Source organism: Phalacrocorax aristotelis, chromosome 4 (assembly GCF_949628215.1).
Source record: "Phalacrocorax aristotelis chromosome 4, bGulAri2.1, whole genome shotgun sequence".
Classification (NCBI taxonomy): Eukaryota; Metazoa; Chordata; class Aves; order Suliformes; family Phalacrocoracidae; genus Phalacrocorax; species Phalacrocorax aristotelis.
Genome location: NC_134279.1, coordinates 74,525,656 through 74,545,611, shown reverse-complemented (window position 1 = coordinate 74,545,611; position 19,956 = coordinate 74,525,656). Strand labels below are relative to the sequence as shown.

Sequence of the window (19,956 nt, the reverse complement as noted above, 5' to 3'; positions counted from 1 at the left end):
ATCTAAACAGTATATAATATCATCTCATTACTCAGATGTTCTATTTAAACAGTGATCAGTGTTTGGAAGTGATGATGCATTTTAACATCACCATAAAAACAAACTGACAGAGAATGGTTGAAATTTGAAGGTCAGCATAAAAATAGCTGTATTGTTATTATTTTTGAAAGAATTATACCAATATAATCAATAAAAACATAGAATAACATGATTTTTGCTATGAGGCTTTTTATTATGCATTTTCAGTTTGCAGTTTTTACAGAAATGCTGTGCTGTAGGATTTTATAAGCAGAAACAAAGTAATGTGGGATTTTAGAAACAGTTCTTTTAATTTAAAAAAGCACAGCAAGCAGTGTAAGCACACAAACGCAACAGTGAAGGGTTTAAACTTGTCCCTGACCTATGCAAAGATATTAAAAAAGAAGATATTTCTGGGTCTGTGTCCATCAAGCAGAGAAGCTTGTCTCTGATAATAGATTCTAAGGAAAAGCATAAGAACAGGACAAGCACACAGGGATCTCTGCTGAGTGCATCGTACTAGCTTCCAGCAGCCCGTAGCTCAGGGATTTCTGAACCAGGGTGGCATCCCTGTGTTCAGTAGCCCTCAGTGAACTTTTTTTACATGGGTGAAAATGTGCATGTCAGGAACTGATTAACAGTCAACTGCTTAAACATCAGCTACTCTTCTCTATGCACCACAGTCATACCCCTCTTCTCAAAACACATGAGGTAAGAAGTAGCAGCTTCTACAAATATAGACTATACCGGCAACATTCAAGGGAATCTGCTTTCCATCCAAGCTCATCAGCATAACTGGGAATGAAATGGGCCCAGGGAAAGATCTAAGATTGAATCCTCTGACTTTCAGCATCTAGTCTGGGGTTTTATTCAGACTCCAGAATATTGCATGGCAGCACCCAGGATTCCTGGATGTCTGGGTGCCCAGAGCTGCTCTGCTTCCGTTTTGAAGACAGAGCCCCTGACAGCTCAGACCTGTTCAATACAGGTTTCGCACATTCACTGAAAAGTAAGTGCTGGAAATACATATTTACTGTATGCTGGCTAGCTTCACTGACTTGAGTAACACACCCTTTGTTTCTGTCAATAACAATAACTCAAAATTTAAGAACAATTGTGCCCAGTTCTGAGGATAAGTAAAGGAAGCTTGATTTTAAAAAATAAATCAATGAAATCAGCTGACAGTCATCATGTCTTTTTAGGTGAGTCAGATCCATGCTGCCTTGCAGGAGTTGCTGTACATAATCAGTTGGATTACATGTAATAGTTCACCAACGCTATTATTTCAGTAGAGAAATAATCCTGCTTTAAATTCGAAGGAAATATGCTCAAATTTCCAATTCAAACACCCAAAAATTTTGCTGTTGACAAATAAAGCTTGTTCTAAAACAGGGTCAGACGATTATCTTCACTTCTCTGCATAAAAAACCCCTAGATTCACTGGGCTGTTTTACATACAAGTTTCCTTGCAAGGTGACAAATATTTAATCAACAGTTAGATTTTTTTATACACTGCATATCAGATTATACAGGATTCACTACCGACATTAGGAACACGGCATGTTTTAAAATGCCTATGTAAATATTGAGAATAAAATTTAAGTCAACCAGTGTACAGAAAGAAATATTAAATCTCACTACTGAAAGTTTAAAACTAAACATCAGGCATCATTATTAAACCATAAGGTTTAATTAAGCTGTAGCTGCTTCCACAGTTCATTTCCTTTTCTGCTGAAGCATCTGTAACTTGTCATCAGATCTAACCAAGTGCTGTATTTGTATGGAAAAAAAGAACTTTTCCCTCTGCTTTCATTATTCAGAAGCCGCAGGTAAAGAGGGCTTCTGCAATCCACTGTGATAGCAGCAGTGTGCTTTCTTCTCACAGAAGCTTTAGAAAACAATGAATTTAAAAAAGGCCCATTTTGGGGTTTCACCTGCTTTTACTCTTTTTGGCATATTATCACAGGAAGGTAGTCTAGCCTTAAAAATATGAGGAACATTTTTCTTCCAGTGGCTACAGCCACTGGCAGAAAATCAAGGCGAGTTTTTAAGATGTACTCTCCCTGTTACAAGCAGTAGCAGACATTTACTCTGCCTATTGCAAAACCAACAAACATATTTTACTCTACTGCCAATATCCAGGGTGCAGAAATTACTTCTTTGAAGATCTGAGGCCAGAGGTCCATTTAAAGACAAATTTGGCTGAATGGAGGACAGGGCCACAAAACCGCAGGTACACTGATCTCGCACATTCTCCAAGCCTCCTTCACTAACTTTGCTCCTATTCTGACTAGAATTTTAAACTGCCTGTTCTCAGAGAACAGCATTGTTATTGCCAGCCTGTGCTTCAGTTCATGCTCTAAACAGAGCATAAACAGCTGTCTTTACGGAGCTGCCACCATAAGAACATGATTCAGGTACAGGAACGCAGTTTGCATCCTCCTGCTTCCGCAGTGCTGAGCTGACTTCTGCACACCAAAGTCTGCGGATCTGTTCTGATACATCAACACTGAGAAACCAACACTGACATAACAAATATCACTGCTACTCCTTTACTCCAGAAGTGTTAAATCAACTCAAAGTTTTAAACACAGCCATCTTGGAAAAAGTAAGCAGTTTCCCCCCAATCACTCGGCAGACTTTAAAAGCATTTGAGTTTCACAAGTCCCCTCCCCGCCCCCGCCATTCTTTAACACACTGACAACAGGTATACTGCATTTGATTTCTAGTCAGTGATATAGAAAGCTTTCAGTGTAAAATGGTATGATCCTCTGATTCTACACCACTTGTTCGGCGACGTGGTTGATTCTGCACCACCAAAACCCATAGGGACCCTGCTATCAATTGTCATCGTCCAGAAACAAGCACCAAGCAAGACCAAGGTTCAAAAAAAAGGTCAGAATTAAAGAGTACTGTAAAATCCCAGGTTTCTTCACCTCTGAAAATCTCCATATAGCAGCCTCAAATGTATATATAGTATAGGTAATATTTTAATCACAAGAATGTTCACTGTTACAGGCATCTAAATTAAATATCTATGCATATACCAGATGATACTCTCTATATACTTTCTAGGCAGATTACAGTAGTTTGGCAAAAATGGTTCAAATGTCTGAGGTTAAAAAGAACAGAGATAACGCTACTATATAATTATGCATGGCAGACGTATAAAATACCAATGCTGATGTTTAAAAATCTAAAATCAACAAGCACCTTGCTTAGGTATTACTTAAAACATTCTAAGTCATCATTAGCTGCTCAACCTTACCAAAACCTAAAAAAGAACCCTTACTGCTTTTGCTCAGAGATTCTCCACAATCTCTACTGTTTTCGAAGTCGCCAGCCACCAACAGGACAGCAAAAATTTTCCTAGCTGATAATTTTTCTCTGCTAGTTCTGATTTAGTCATGTGGATCCAAATAAATACAGTACTTACCATTGCCTTTAACAGGAGGGATGTTTTAGGATAATACAGTTTTAAAATTACCTGTAATCCTATAAAATAATCAGCTGTATATTTTGCGTTATTCCGTGAGTTAAAATATTTAGTTGGCTAAAAAGTTACAGAACTTTACAGAGTATTAGTACATGATCATATTCTGCAGTAAGATGTTCTATATTCTTACAACAGGCACACAACTGCAACACAAGATGCAACTATTTTAACAGAAACTACTTGAATCTATTTTCATGCCTTCACTATTGGTGATGGAGATTGGAGAAAGACTCTTGATAAAAAATGCTCCCTTTTTGCTGGGGACCAGCTCAAATACTTCATTCCATCTTCTCTTATAGGTTTCTGTGAACATTCTCACTGAGTAGGAATTGCAGCATTGCAGCCTGACGGGTTAAGAAAATCTGTGATAGCAACCACAACAAAATCTAGACAGCTTAGGTACTTTGAAAAGTAATTTAATTATCCTACTAAGGATTATTAGTTATCTCGCTAAGAACACTTTGCAAACTTTGTCTGCTAGACAACTGAAATCGCATTTCCTAATGCTCACTTGAAAGAATAAATTTGTCTTAAAGTATATCACAACTTTTTCCAAAAAGAAATCTGAGCCCTTTCATTTTTGAAGTTTGCACTGAAAATTGCAGTTATTGAACAAATAAGCATTTTACTAATGTTTTTTCAACCCAAGCATTAAGTTCAGAGTAACTGAAAATTAAATGGACTAAGCAATAAATTGACTTTATTGATTTTTCATTTGCCATGTTGTGAAATGTAAGGAGTAAGCAGAAAGTACAGATTATGAGAAGTATATTAGATTTTAAATATTCTTTTGGCTTTAGTCAGCCAGTGGAATGCTGGCAAAAATTTCTGTGATAGCCATATATTGGGAATAAGGTATCTTAATGTAAACTTTATGGACTTTTTAAGCTTCAGCACCACTAAAGTTTCTTTCCTCCTCTAACTTAAGTTTTGCTCCTTGAATCATGTTGTTGTTATTTACTCAGTGTTTTATAAAACTGTAATCCATTAAATGCCCCCCAAACATGCTGATTGTCAATTTTGACATTTCAATATGAGTATCACTACTGTACCTAAAAATAAAACTGTATCACTTCTAGACAGAAATACTAGGAAATCTTCAAGGGACACAAAAGGGTGTTGTCTGGATATTCACAGAAGCTAACTTCAGAAATAGGCTCCTCTTTGAACATCCCTGACAGGGCCTGAATTCTCCCTCAGGAGATGCCTCACCTCTAACAGGTGAGAGGAGATTAACCCAGATAAACTTATCTACATGAAAACTATTCTTACATCAAACTGCCATCATGACATACAGGGAAGGCAATAAACAGGTGAAAATTAGACACAGGAAAGAAAAACCTTCTGCTAAATTGTGTCTAGAAATTTCTCAGAACAAAATTTGCAGTTAACATACCTTAAAAATGAATACAAAAACCTGAATATTAAGATCCTTTAAAGATACTACTTGATTTCTCCAATGTAACAGATCAGTATTCTAAAGCCCTCACTTAAGAAAAAATACTTTGATGCCCTTTATACTTAAACTGAGCCAAAGCCCACATCTCCAATGGCTACCACGAGTGAAGGACTGTGAAGAGAGGTATATACAAAATTATCCATCCTGTAAAAACAGATCCACAGTATGAAAAATAGTAATTTTTGTTAGATTAAGGACAGAGTATTGCATCATAACATAAAGAGAAAATGTAATAAGCCTAGTTAAACAGAAATATTGATGCTAATTAGAAACAGGATCTCCCAAAAATAAACTGCAACTTTAGTATTTCAGGCATCATCCAACCAAAAGGAAAGTCTGAAATGTAATAAAATGATATTCAGAAAAAAAGAAACTATCACAAAAATATGAAGACTTCAGGAAACTCCCATGAAATGAAAAACTGCATTCAGTTATTTCATGGGCATATCAGGCAGATGAAAGAAAATGCAGTTTATGGTTAACATAGCATACAAACACTTTTCTAGGCATTTATGTATTCTTTTTTCAGCCTCTGATTTTCACTTCAGAAGAGAAGCGGTTACAACCATCTTTTATTACTTGCCTTATTTTCCTTAGCAGAGTGTGAAAAGGTCTGAAGAGTTCAGACATATCTTCTGGTTTATGGTCCAAGTTTAATGGTCCCTCAGAGTAGACAACAAGGCCACTGTAGTTCAAACGCATGCACGAACACACACAAAAATAAGATTTCATTACACAGAGCAACTGCTGAATAAGGAGTCAGAAAAGCAACTGTACATAAACATTAGAACTACACTCAAGTTACATATTGTTACCTTATTTTTGTCTTAATCATCCACAATTAAAATTAAATGCTATTTAAAGCAAGAGGAAAGAGATCCCCTGCCCTCTGTCCCACCCCCTTAGATCATGGAAGAAAAAGTAATGGAAGCATAAGAGGAAGAACATATATTTAATTCATTGGTGCAGCTGACCCATTAAAAAAAAACAACAAAAAAAACCCAACAACAAACACAAACATGAAACTGATTATCAGGTAAGTTGGTGAAGTCCACTGACTTGAGAGAGACTGCAACTGGCTTTTTATTTCCAGTCTAAATAATTTCTAAGATAATTGACTCTTGAACTCCTGTTTTTCTACCTCTAAGATAAATACAACCTGGTATTAACACGTCGTAAAAAAGAAAACATTTGCTAAATCACGTAACACATTTTGATAACACCATGCTTCTAAATCAACTCAGCACTTGTGGAAATTTCCCTGGGAAGAGGTTAGTTCATGATCCTGAAGGCCTCCGTGTATTTCCCTGTAGATATCTCAACAGTTCCCCCCGACTGAATCACTACTGCCCAAACCTGTCTGTGTGTCAGGGATTAAACAAAATTCATCTTCTTCACCATTATCTGCTGCACCATACCGCACGGTGTCTGAGAGTGGATTCCACCCACACCAGGCACCACTCTGCTGAAAACTGTTTAATCCTCTGCCCACTGCAAAAGCAGTGTATGTTTCTCAAATGCAAATGGATCATGTGTTCTCACATGAGATTACATATTTTAGCCAGACAAGCTCCCCTTCTTGCCCTTACCTTGGGTAACTGAGCTGTCGGTATCTCAAAGCTACGTTTCTTTTCTTACACTCAAATTACATGTTGCTTCAGAGAGGATTGTAGCTACTCTGCATCCAAATCATCCAGAGTAATGGGCACCCTTGGCTAAGAAGGCTGCTGATGTCTCTTGCTCACCAGCTGTTCACAAGCATCCTGCATGACCACCAAAGGCTCTCTGACACTCAGCAGCAGAGCTGATGTGGCAAGTCATATGAATCCCACTAAAGTATTAAAAAAATGACCACTTATACTATGTTTACCATCTGGGATATACTGTCCTTTTTGTTCTGTTTCCAGACCCAGAGTCTGGCTCTTGCCCCTGTACTAGGATAGCACCGTGGTCTCCCATCAGGCTGGAAACATGGCTACCAGAAAGTTCAGAACTGTCAAGATAACGGAGGGTCCAATAAATCTGACTACTAAACTTCATCAACATTGCTTTGGGGACTGGGGCTTTCAGGGCAAGAGGAGGGAAAGTGGAGAAATGGAGAGAGAAAAAAGTTACTTCTTTTGTGAGCCACTTTTTTTTTTGTGGCTTAAGACCAATTATCCTGTTACCACAGTTACACACTTATTTTTTTCTAAGCTTTCTGAGCTTCAACAAGCAGGCTTCCATGAAGCAAAGTAGTTATTGCTGACTCACATACTAATGTTCTGCCTAAAAATATGTTACTTTGCTGAGTGGAAGCTCAAGGCTGCTCTCACTGAACTTCTAACTGATGCAGAATCACCATTCCCTTGGCAATTTCCAGGTACAGTTCACTTTCCACAGAGCTTAACTTGCAGAAAAAAAATCTAAAAAAATAGAACAGGGCTAGAGTATAATGAAAAAAGATTATGAAATGGCCTTTGTATATATAAGACCTTTGAAAGCATTCTGAATCAAAGTCTGAATATAGTTGTAACATGGAAAGAATTAAAACTTGGAAAAAAGTGTGTCTTAATATTTCCTGCTAGGTTCAAAGTTCACTGATACCTGTTAACCTACTAAGAAACATACACTGTATAATGTGACAGTAAACTGATGACTGAAAAGAAACCTTAGACAAAAATGTCTCTGAAAAGTATCCCTTAAGTCTTTGCTGTTAGAAGACTGAGGGGATCCAGAACTTCTCCTTGCTCCAGACCCATCCTTCTCATTAAGACAGGACAAAGCAACAGCATGGCAACATTGAGTTGCACCCGTCTTGTGTTTAAAGGCTTCTTCTTTCACAGTCCAAATAAAAGGCTTGCATTTCTTCCAGACAAGACTGTATCTGGATAGTGCAGTTCTTCTGTGGAACTTCACATGGCAGTGGTTTATTTTCAAATCACCAGATACTTTGGAGCAGTTAAACTTTTGTCTTTTCTCCTTTTCTGTCCTTCTTTGTAATTTGGGATTGATATGGCATGTTTTCCAGAGCACCCTTTGTTTTCCAGTTAGTCATGATGTATTCTTCTGCATTGTGTCTTCCAGCAGCTTCAAACTGAGTTTTCACGTTCCCATTGGCTTTTGATAATCTGATTATTACTGTTATTATTTTTAGAATGACAGTTACAGACAATATCCTATTTAACAGGAACAATGGGCCACAGGGACGTCCTGAGGAGAAGTGTATTACACTCAGGACTTGAGGTTTCTTATTTCCCTCAATTATACTACTTATATTAGCTAACTTTAAAACATTCACAATAATAAAATATTAAAAATATGCCGGCTTTACTCCAGAGAAACTGCTGTCATTAAATCATAAAAACTCATTAGGAAAAATGCATCTTATTTGTTCAATATAGCAAAAACTGCGTTAAGCAAAAAACCTGTTTTAATTTTGTTGTCTTGAGTGGTCAATACAGGGCACAAATCTACGTGTAAGTTAAACATGTTAATACTTTCCTTGAAAAAGATTTAAGCCTCACTCAGTGGTAACAGTGCAGTTAGTCATGACAATTGCTTTTGAATCCAGAGTCATTAAGAAAAATACACTATTCCTATTGCAAGTTGTTTTTAAGACTTGTATTTTTGAGTGACACAAAATATCTGCTTTAAAAATATTTCTGGCAATGTGACAATCTATAGACTGACATTCTAAATTCAGGGTTTTTATTTCTTTCTGGAAGACAACTGATCAATTGTTCCAGATGCCTGCCTTATATATTCTACCTTCTCTTTTTCTTTCTCCCTCTTGCTATTCTACATGAAACTGGTAATTATTTAAAAAGAAACAAACAAAAAAATCTCACATGAAACAAAATACATTTTGAAATCTTCAATAAATCTTTAAGTGGAGTTAAGAGTAGAGAGTAGTTAAAAAAATGACTTACCATACAATGGCTAATCTTGGAATTGTAAACATTAAAGCTGGTTCATAGTCATCTATCATATCTTGTGTGAGGTATCCAAGCCTTAAGGCTCTAAGCAGAAGAATGAATTATTTAGTAAGAGGTCAAACTCTTGAAGAATACATTTCAATAGGAAAAAATTTGAAAAAATTGTTATAAGACAAACCAAATTTTACCATTTAACTAATGAACTATTTTTGTACAAGCCACAACACTATGTATATAACTGACTGCTGGAGTCTCTGCCTTAAAAAAAATATTAATACAGGAAAAAATCTTTAAACACCTAAAGCTTTTATAGCTATCCAAAACCAAAATAATTTTCATGCCATTTTCCCTTTTTATTTACTATTTCATAGTAAATTAAAAGCTTCAGCTTGTTACTGAAAGCTACTGGTACTTAGAGTTTTTCAACTAAAAGAAAGATTTTTGAAGTAATACGGGAAAATATTTGGTTTCATTTTCAAATAAAACTAGCTATGATCATCTAGGCCAACCCCCCTAAACTAACAAACCAACTGAAAAAAAACCCCAGTTCTATACAGCAACTATTATTGAAATCTGGGAATTTAATATTTGGGGGACACTCCACTGCCCTCTAATAACTTTTCAAATATCTTAAGCTCCTTTTAGACGGAAATCCAATTTGTTTAGGTTTTTGACTTGGCTATGTTTCCCAGGTTTCTTCGCTATTTCTTGATTTCCTTACAAGTTTCATAACATCCTCAAATTTCCTCTCAGATTTGTCCATATCAGTGCATAAGGTAACACTCAAAACAGCACACTAGTCCTGTTGGGATCTGACTGGTCCCAAAAAGAATGGGAATAACGTTTTCTTATTCCTTGTCACTACTTATCTTGCCAATAGTGCTGTTGGCGGACAGCAAAATGAACACAGAACACAAAGGAATCGCTGCTTTGTACTAATGGCCGATAGACTTGTCAGTGCGTGGCCCACCCTCACCCCGTCGTTTCTTACAGTCCACTGCCAGATTAGCCAAAGCTGCAAACGAGAAGCCATCTTCTTCCTCTTACTGGGCAAATATGTGCATATGCGGTAGCTCTCTGACTAGTGGAAGGTAAATTCCTCCTACTCGTTGTGACCATTTTCAGTTATAATCCTGCCTTTTAAAATGCTTAAACACCTCTGATTGGTGTCATCTACCGATTGTGGCAGTGTGCTCTGTGCTCCTTTCGTCTTCAATGGAAGTATCAACCACAACAGACCCAGGGTCCCACTTCACAAGTTCTCCTAATATGACAATAAAACCCACGCTTATTCCAAGTGCATTTTACAGTCAATTGGTCTCTAATAATTTCACCCAGACTACCCTTCACTAGTTTCCTTTTGAGAAGTGTGTTGCACTGCTCAAAACCTCACTAAAGCTGGGTATTACACATGCTGTTCCTCTCGACTGCCCACCTGCTCGGCTACTTACTCTATCATGGGGTGTGTGTGGGAAGTTGTTCAAATCAGTACATTCCAAACAAATCCACATTTTTCTTACCACCTTATACTCTTAAGAGAGCTTAAGAATTGCCATATATATATTTTTTAACATCATCTCTTCATACATATAGAGTCAAGCTCCAGTCCTCTAAGATTTTAAAGAGCCTTTACAAGTTCTTTATGATAATCACTAGAGGTTCACGGCTGATTTGAATCATCTCCCCATGTATTCTTGCATGAAATATCATTGATTCTTGACACCTTAAACAGATTTAGTTCATTCAAGTGCTTAGACTTCATTTACACATCTATAACTAGGCATACCACCAATATTGTTATTGTTGGATTATTAACTTTGGGGTGTTTTTGTCTAGAAAACAAAAAAGCACAGGCCTGTGCCTGGCAAGCATTCTTAATGTTTTTTAACTTTGTACTTGGATACTTGCTAGAAAAGCAAAATACCTGGTGTTTTATAATGGTTCTTTAAAACTACAGTTAAAGTACTTCTACAAAAGCTCAGACTGAAAGTAAGCGAAGACATGAAAATCTAGTACTTAACTAAAATACTTACCTCTCCACAGTTTCACAGAAAAGTACGATTACCTCTTGCTGTACATAATATTCCTTTGGAGATTTCACAGGTACCATGGCCGACACATAACTGCAAAGATTATAAAATAATGTACTGATGTTTTACATGCTTTAACAAATCAGATGATAAATGAAAACAAACCTAGGACAAATCATCTTAGAAACATAACTTCTCCTGTACCATTTTGCATTTAGTTTGACAGCACTCACTATGAAAATTGTACAGTGTGAGACTCTAAGAAATACAGCCAATTTACTTATTGCAGATTGAGGCAGTGGAACTCAGTAGTAATTTATAAGTATAATTACACACATTTAGCAATCGGAACTCCATACTGTGTGGCACAGGGAGTTGGGTCCTAGAAGGATCTTTGTTGCCTCATCCTGAGGACAGAATAATTTACTCTGCATTTCCTTAAGAAAAAAAAAAAACCCTGAAATGCACATTTTCTCTAGAAAGGTTTCACCTGAAATTACTATTGAAATTCAGTTAGCAAGCAGAGACAATTTAGGAGACTTAAAATTTGGCCTCGTTTGTATGTGGAATTCCATGCAAAAGCCCTAATTCACAAGGCAAGAAACACTGGTAAAAGTAAGGGGTTTTCTGTCACCATATTACTTAACCACTCATTTGTAGACTACAGACAACACAAGAAGGGAAAAAGTTGTTTGCTACTCAATGGCAAAGAAAAATGCTGTACACAGAGTTGGTACGTAGCCATTGTTTTCAATTAAAATGTTTTTCAATGTGACAGTAGAGTGATGGTTTTTTGAATCAGAAAAGATTGCTTACCTGAATAAAATAATACAAGAGAAAATGAATACTGATGAAGGGCAAACAGTAATGGGAGACAAGACAGTCTATGGATTATTCCCAAGAAAAACTTAAAATGCTACTCAGTTCTAAGAAACTTGTTCTGCTGAAGGTAGGAATACCTTTATTATTCTATTAGATCCATAGACAATCTTGTCCAGTATCCTGTCTGTAACTCTGCCCAGCACCCAAACATCTAACAGACATGCAGGAAGCTGGCTTAAATTCTGAGGCACAATGCAAGACTTGGTCAATGGGACCTTTGATGCAGTAAACAGTTACTTTTCTCACCCAAAAAGCAGTTATTTTTATTTTTGCTATAAACCTCCAAGCCATTTTTCAATCACAGGTTTTTAAATCAGTGAGTTCCTGTGGTTAATTATGGCTTGTGTAAAAGCACTTCCTTCATCAGATTTCAATTTGCCTTCTTAAATTCACAGGGTGCATCTTGCTTTTATCTCTAAGCGCAAGAGAACAAAACCTCATAATCTCTAGACTATTTGTTATCATACAATTTTTTAAAATGTCTCTTATTTGTCGCCTTTCCTCTGACAAATAAAACATTAAGGGAAGAGGTTTATGGCTTCCTTTTGTGTCTTGGAAAACCTCCCTCAAATGCCATATGCCCGTATGCAAATGGAAGATTACAGTTTAGTTGAAAAGAACAAATGGTGATTGCTAAAAAGCTATTTAATTTTCTTTTCATTATTGCTACACTGGAAGGGGAAAAAAGATCTGACAATACAACAAATTACTGAAGAATTCAAATACCATGATAAAATAATTACATACTTTTCCAATAAAACAGAACAAAACAGCCAACTTCCAAAAACCAACAAGCCATCCAACAGCAGTAATAGCCAAGCCAATGCTCACAACACATTTGCTTTGGATCTTTTACCTTAATTCAAATTCAGCAAAAAGGACGTCAAAATGCTTGAGTGAATCTTTCATTTTTTCTGTGTAGAGGTTCAAATCCCTCAAGGCCTGGTCACGAATGATGTTTCTAACTTCCTCTAGGCTTCGGGTCAGATCCTTGGCCAATGGCCTCATAGCCATACTCTCAATTTCACGATTCATAATAATTGAACCAGCAGCCAAACACTACGAAATACATTGAGAGAAAATATTAATTTTTACAAAGTTACTTCTAAGTTTACACAGGTTGTAAATATCACAGGTTGTGATATTTAATACTTTGAACAAGGGCAGTACTCAGCCCCAATTTGTTGCAAATTATTAAACAAGTGAAAGATTTTAGACTGATACGCAGAGTCGGAAGCCTTCACATAAAAGGTTAGGGAGCAGCTCCGTCAGGGAGACATGAGAATGGAGGGAGGTTCAAGTGCAAGAACCACAGAGCTGAAAAAACAGCTTAAAAAAGCTCATCTCCTACTAGTTAGGCAAGAAGCACTGGTGGGATATATACTGTATGCATGCAAGGACTGCTTGCATAAAAGGGATATGAATCCAGCTAAAGTATGATCAAGTGACTGTTTTGATTCAGGCTGGACTGATTGATTTTATAAGGAATAGATTTATTTTACAAAAAGAACAGAAATTCTGCAACTGTGATGCCTTTGGCAGCAAAACTGATCACACTGGCTATAATACTGGTGGTCCAGCTAGACCAGTATCCTGGCTCCCACAGAAGCTGTGAATTTATTTTATAGGAAAGAACATAGAAATCAGGTCACAAAGTGATTCTTCCCTTTCAGTTTCTGGAAAGCAGCTATTTGAGAGACTCTTTGCCCAAGAGTTATACGTGGACTCCCTCTGACCAGCTCACAAAGACATTAAAAGTAGATTTTTACTGTAACACATTAAATAGCTTTGTTTTAATAGCAAGATTTTTAAAAAGTGCCTTTATTCCTTTATGGATATATTTGGAAGACAACAAGCACTGATAGATATCATACTTGCTGTATCAATGGAAATATTTTTATTAACTGCAAATGCACAAAGTTGTTCTAATCTCAAAGTCCTCATTTTTTTTTCTTCCCACTCCCATCTCCATTTGCAGCAACGTGTCCCTCCCCTCTCGCCTGCACTCCCCTGGAAGGGAGGCATTTCTGCAGCTCCTGGGGGTAGACCTGCACTCCCAGCCCTTGCTCAGCAGCTTGATGCACTGATTCGTGTTTTAAGGGAAGGTCACAGAAGGTCATGTTCTTACCTCTTATCAGCCAAAGCAGTATTTGTGGGAAAGTACAGATAAGGCAAGTCTTACCTGTTGATAGGTACTCTTAGTCCGCTAACTCAGAGCGATTGCACTGACAAGGACATGTAAGTATTTATTCATAACAGTCCATACAGTCCGCCTTACTACATGAACTTACAGGAGGACAGTATCTACAGTAGTATGAGTTAGCATTGCTTCATCATGGCATATGTTACTTTCTCTGAAACCAACAGGTCTCTCCAGCCTGGTGGTTTGATTTGGAGACAGTGAAAGTTTGATTTGAAAACAGTAAAAGCATTAGCTTACACAATGCAAACAGTGAATAAAGGGAGACACTGTTTTTCCATCCTAGGAGATACTGGCTGTCTCAGTGAGTCCCTCACGCATTTTCCACAATGCAAAGAGAAGTTACTGCATTGGCTGGCATTTTTCCTGTTTGTTCATTGCTGTAATCCCAGTTTGTTAGTCTCTTAAAGTAAGGAAGGATAATGGGATTCACAGGGATTAATTATGGATCGTTACAGAAAGAATTACCCCATCTTCTCCTATCTAACTACCAAGGAAGCACCATTAAGCCAACATGTCAGACACTCAGCATGATGTCACTTGGATGATGGCAATGAAGGTCACATGATAACGAGACGAAAAATTGCTGCTGATTTTGCTGAGGACAGGATTATAAAGCCTTGACGTATCAAATTAATTTTGTAAATTCTACCCAAGGCTTCCCTGACTAAGAGGAGCCTACAACTGTCAAAGAACGTGTCAGAAACAGAACTTACGAAGGCATATTGGGCTGAATAAGATCAGAACCATTGATGGAGAGCATGCACTTCAAAAAGGAAGGAGGAACTAGTAGAGAAACGAATGGATAATAACAAGAGCTGAAGGGCAGCTTCAAATACAGGTTAGGCAAAGCTGAAAACCACACAACATGCTGTTGTATAGTGGGATGTCTAGACTACTCACCCCTCAACTCTCCTCAGCAAATCCATGGTGCTTAAAGTCACCCTCATGCCAGGAGACCTGAAGACACTAAGTTTATCATTGAAGATGCCACAATGATTTTTTTTTTAAGCCAGACATCAGTACTAATGAATAAGTATCTTACATATCACATCCTTTTTTCTGACACTTCAGGCTTCCCCTGGTTAAAATAATTAAAGCTTATTCACTACAAAAATCCTTTGTTCCTACAGGTTGCTGTAAAAGCAGGTCTTCGAGAGAAACCAGTTAAGAGAAGAGAAGTGGACTTCAGTGTTTTGCACAGAAACCATTTTTAGCATATACGTGAAACGAGTTATGGGCAACAAATGTCATCTCAAAGTTATGTAGGTTTAATATGAGTTATAGCATAATACAGCCATTAAAATCAAGTGACAGCATGCATTTGTACTTTTATCCTGATAAAATGCCCCTACATACCCCTACATACCCCTACATATCCATACTGGTTTCTAAGATTTTCAAAGCATGAAATGCAGATGGCCCATCAGGATTAAAAAAAATATCAAGACTATTAATCAGATGTTCATTCACAAAAGAATAGTTTTTAAGAGGTGGTCATGACAGCAGACAATTATGAAAATAATCTGATACACTGCTAGCCCAACCAATACCAAAACCATAGTTAAAGAATCCGTTCCACTGAGCATCCAGAGCAAGTTCTCAAATATGTTGACTTTGCTCTGTAATTATATGTACCATGTGCAGAAAAGTCTTAAGATGTACTTTAAACTTCTGGCTTTATGCCACAAAAAATTGTCCATTTACCCCAAGTAACAGAAATATGAGAGACTTACTTCTGCTCCAAACCAAAGCTGTCCTGCAAGGTTGTCATGGCGTATCTCCTCTGGAAACTTAACACAGAAGTCTCGGTTGGCCCGTTCATGTGGAATGCATTCATCCATGATTTGATTTATGATATTCAAAACATTATCCTGAAGCAAAATATAGGATAAAATATATACCATTCCCACAGAAACCCCACAATTTTTTTGGTAGCTTTTAACAGAATTTATTAGTGAGGCACCAACTAATTAAACAAGATGGAAAACACAGTATTTAACTCTTACGGTCATCACACGCACAGAGAAAACAGAGAGGAGATTACTGCATAGAAAGAAGAGTGGCAAACTTCACTTTTTCTAATTTTCCTAGAGACTGTTTCTCAGATTCACTGCACTTTGACTACTTCAGCAGGACTTCTGATCAGAAGGCATGATTTAGAGAGCTCGTTACCTCCAGCTATCTATCTGTAAATTATCAGTAAATAAACTAGAAATACAAGTAAATTTGACTTCTCTCATTTCTTCTCACCAGGCCCAACGGTATGCACTTCATTCTTCTGGAAAAGAACACCCAACGGAGTACCCTGGAGGCATTAGAAATTGAGTTATATTGGGACCATTGGGGTTGAATAGACTTAAACTCATCCTGGGAGTTGAAAGCAGGTACTTTCCTCACTTGAGTCCCCAGCGGGCAAGGGCTGGCCCACCTGCCTGCCATCTCACCCGCCCGGCCACCCAGGAGGATAAGGAGACACCACACAAGTTAGAGTCTTAATAACTGCCCTGATCTACATCTGCACCAGGACAAAGATCAAAGACCTATAACCAGCTTCTTCATACGCAGTAAATAATCTGTATCCATTTATTTGAAAAGATAATTTTCACATACCCCTGCTGGGAACTGCACAGAATTTGATTAACATAATAAAGGTAGATTCAAAGCATGAAAAAGCCTGAGTGCTTTCATTAGAGAGGTTTTGTCTGTCTCATGCTTCTTCAACTATGTACAGAATTCATGTTTTATTTAAAATATTTTTCAAACAAATAAAAACAAATCTGTCTGTAGAACTGTTTAACAGACAGAATTGCTTTAAGTCTACATTTTACTGTTTTATTCTCCACTGCATTTAAAAAATGATAGAAGACATTAATTTTGAAGAGACCTGCCCTGTTAGCATGTTCCCAATGAGAAAGACAAAACCTGCTTTAGGTACAAAAGAAGATTCACATTTTCTGTAATTTCAGTGCAGACTGCTGGAGCTGCTGTTGCCACAAAATAATCTTAACATCAATGCCATAACCACAGCTGCCGTCATCCAAAATAAATAAATAAATAAACAAACCCCACTGGCAACATTTATTACACACTAGTATAAACATTTACATTTTAATTGTTAAAACATTTTTACATAAATATATTTTTGCAAGTGTATCATGAGTTAACACATTCCACTTCAACAAAGCTGTTGAAAGAAACAAACACCCAAACATTTACAAACACCAAAGCACACATGATATTCAACCGTTTTTTCTAGAAACAAATCTGAACACCAAATGCTCCGTAGCTCCTTCATGGTATCACAACACAGACCATGGCCAGCAGGTATGAGAAGAGACAAGAAAATGCATCTAGATTCACTAACATATAAAATATTTAATTTTAGAGATGCAAACCTCACTCTGCTGGGTTTTAGCATACTGCCAGGATTAGTGGGGCACTTGGATCCCTAGGAATCCAGAGAGATGCCCACTGTAGAAAAACCAACCTCACAATATCCCCTAGTGTAACTGCAAAGGGAACTTAAATTCAAATCCTAGAAGATGACAGAGCAAAGATGCTCACACTGTTTCAGCACCACCATCCTGAACCATGTGGTGAAGAACAAGCCAGGCTGCCACCACCTCCTCTCTCCAGGATAAAATGGAGAGTCAAGAACTGACATGCAAATTAATGTGACGCTTTAGGGTGAGAAAAAAGCAGCTTAATAGCAAGTTTCTTATTTCCCTTCCTTCCATTTCTTAATTCCTGACACTGAGTATACTTCCGATCATTGTTTAGCTAGATCTAGCTGGGGAACGAAAATATTTTGAGAATAGGTCCCATGAAGAAATCAACTCCTAAACCACTTAGCTCTGTAACTTTGGGTAGGAGCTAAGAATGAAACTGAGAATTAAAGCATTTAAATTGTAGAAGGGCACAAGTCACTCGTGATGTATTTCAAATCAGTTATTACTGATCTATTTTGAGACCAGGTGCTTTGCCTGCAGCTCCCACTTCATCACCAGAGCAATCCAGGCTGGCACATTAGGATGAAAAAGCCAGATTTCTGTTTTCAGGGAATTAATAAAGGTTTGCAAAGATCTTTTAGCACTGGAGAGATACAGTGCTAAAAACTAATCCTATCAGTTAATTTTACAAAAGCTACAGGAAATACAAAGAAATATTAAGGTAGGGAGCTCTGAGAATAATTAAATTTGAAACTGATTATATCAGATTTTATTTAATCCAATTCCATTTTATTTTAGGACATGATATTCCAATTTATTTTACTTGCCATCAACCTTGAATATGGGAAAAAAATTTTCAGTCTCTTGCCTTTTTTTTTTCCTAAAGCTACACAGAATAGGATGAGACCCATATCGAAAAGCTTTCCTCCCTGAAATTTTTACTTTACTTTAAGATTACATCTGAAGAATAATGCTTTATTTTACAGCAGCTACAAGACAGATTGAATTCCACTTTTATAATCATGTACATAGATACTCCAAGTTCCTGATATATCAAAGAATATTTTATGCAAATAGAGTAAAGCAACAGGACTCACACCTGGCCAAGCAACTGTTTCATTCTGTTTTTCTAATCATTGTACCTGTAAAAAAGTACTAAGATTCTGTCTTAATAATCTTAGGAGATAATAATTATCAGCATCATGAAATTTTGTACCTTAATGCACTTAAATCAAATACTGCAACAGAAGGCAACAGGATATAATAAAGATAAACTTTTTACAAAACAAGTATAATACTAATTTTTCAGTATACCATTTGTTTACCACCTAAATGGCATTCAGTAGTCTTCCTCATTTCTTCAATATTCCTATAATCTCTAGATGCTTCTGCTCCAGAGCACCCAAGACCTACCAACACAGCTCCATGCATGCCGCACTTTTTTTAAATTGACTCAGGAAAAGTTATTTGTAACTTGTGCAGTTCTAGTAAGTTAAACCATAGGTGATTAGGATCTTAATATACACTTCCCAATGAAGAGAAATCACAACAGCTCAATCTCTGGACTAGTAGCAGTTTTTTGTAAAGAGTTACCTGACTTCACATAGGCAGCTGCTCATTCTGTCAAAAAGCTTAGTGAAAAGCCAATAAAAAAGATGAGCATATTTTCCTGCATACTCTATTGGTGATAATGGAAAAATAAGGAAAGAATAGTTGACGGAGCTCTACCACTTCGTATATAAACACTGGAATAATTCTACAAGGTGGATTGTTTTTGTTGTTTCAAGATGTGCAATTTCTCAAATTCTCTATTTTCTACAGGATTTATTTTACCCTACCACAGAAACAAAAACAATTTCTCCATCCATATTTCCTTCCTTCTTCCATTCCTCCTTCTTATGTCACCTGGAGCAGAGTAACCCAAATAGGAAATCTGGAATACTTGCGCCCATAATGTTTTCAAATCTCAGCTGCTTTGAAACTGGAAGGATGCCAGACAATTTAGACAGACCATCCAATGCATTGTAAGCAAATTAGTATTTTCTTTAAAAGAGCTTCAAGAAACATTCAATTTAGTTAATTACAGGATTCTGCTTTGTAAGCGAAGAACGAATGGGTTTAGATACATGGTAACATTGAGGTTTTGCTCTAATTTAAGCAACAGAAATCAATTGGTTGGAATTGAAATAGTAAATCTTTCACTTGATCTGTCTTTCTACCTAAAAGCCTTGGGATTTTAATGTATCCATTGGTGGCTTTATGTGTTATCTTTTGGTTCATTTGCATACCAGGATGAGCAGAGTTTTGTTTCAGCTGCTTTGTTTAGGCTTTCCCAGTGGCACAACAGGCAGCTGCTGCAGAGATTCTGCTTTGGGATTTACTCCAAGTTCCTAATTTCCTGGAAAACAGAGTGAGCTCTATTGCATGTAATGGAGAGCACTTATGTTTTATTTTGACAGGGAAGATAATGAGTGGTAGTGAGACAATGCACGTAGTTAGCCA

At 37.0% G+C, this 19,956-nt stretch overlaps 1 protein-coding gene across 3 annotated transcripts in view; it reads right to left on the bottom strand.

The window, feature by feature from the left end:
• The window catches only part of ZFYVE28 (zinc finger FYVE-type containing 28), a 162,776-nt gene that overhangs the window by 45,127 nt on the left and 97,693 nt on the right, over positions 1-19,956 (bottom strand). For all 3 annotated transcript variants that reach the window (XM_075092039.1, XM_075092037.1, XM_075092038.1), the window contains exons 3-7: positions 15,739-15,876; positions 12,659-12,861; positions 10,924-11,013; positions 8,885-8,974; positions 5,557-5,658 (exon numbers count right to left, since the gene is read on the bottom strand). In XM_075092039.1, coding sequence (XP_074948140.1) covers positions 5,557-5,658; positions 8,885-8,974; positions 10,924-11,013; positions 12,659-12,861; positions 15,739-15,876 — 623 coding nt within the window. The remainder of the gene's footprint in view (positions 1-5,556; positions 5,659-8,884; positions 8,975-10,923; positions 11,014-12,658; positions 12,862-15,738; positions 15,877-19,956) is intronic.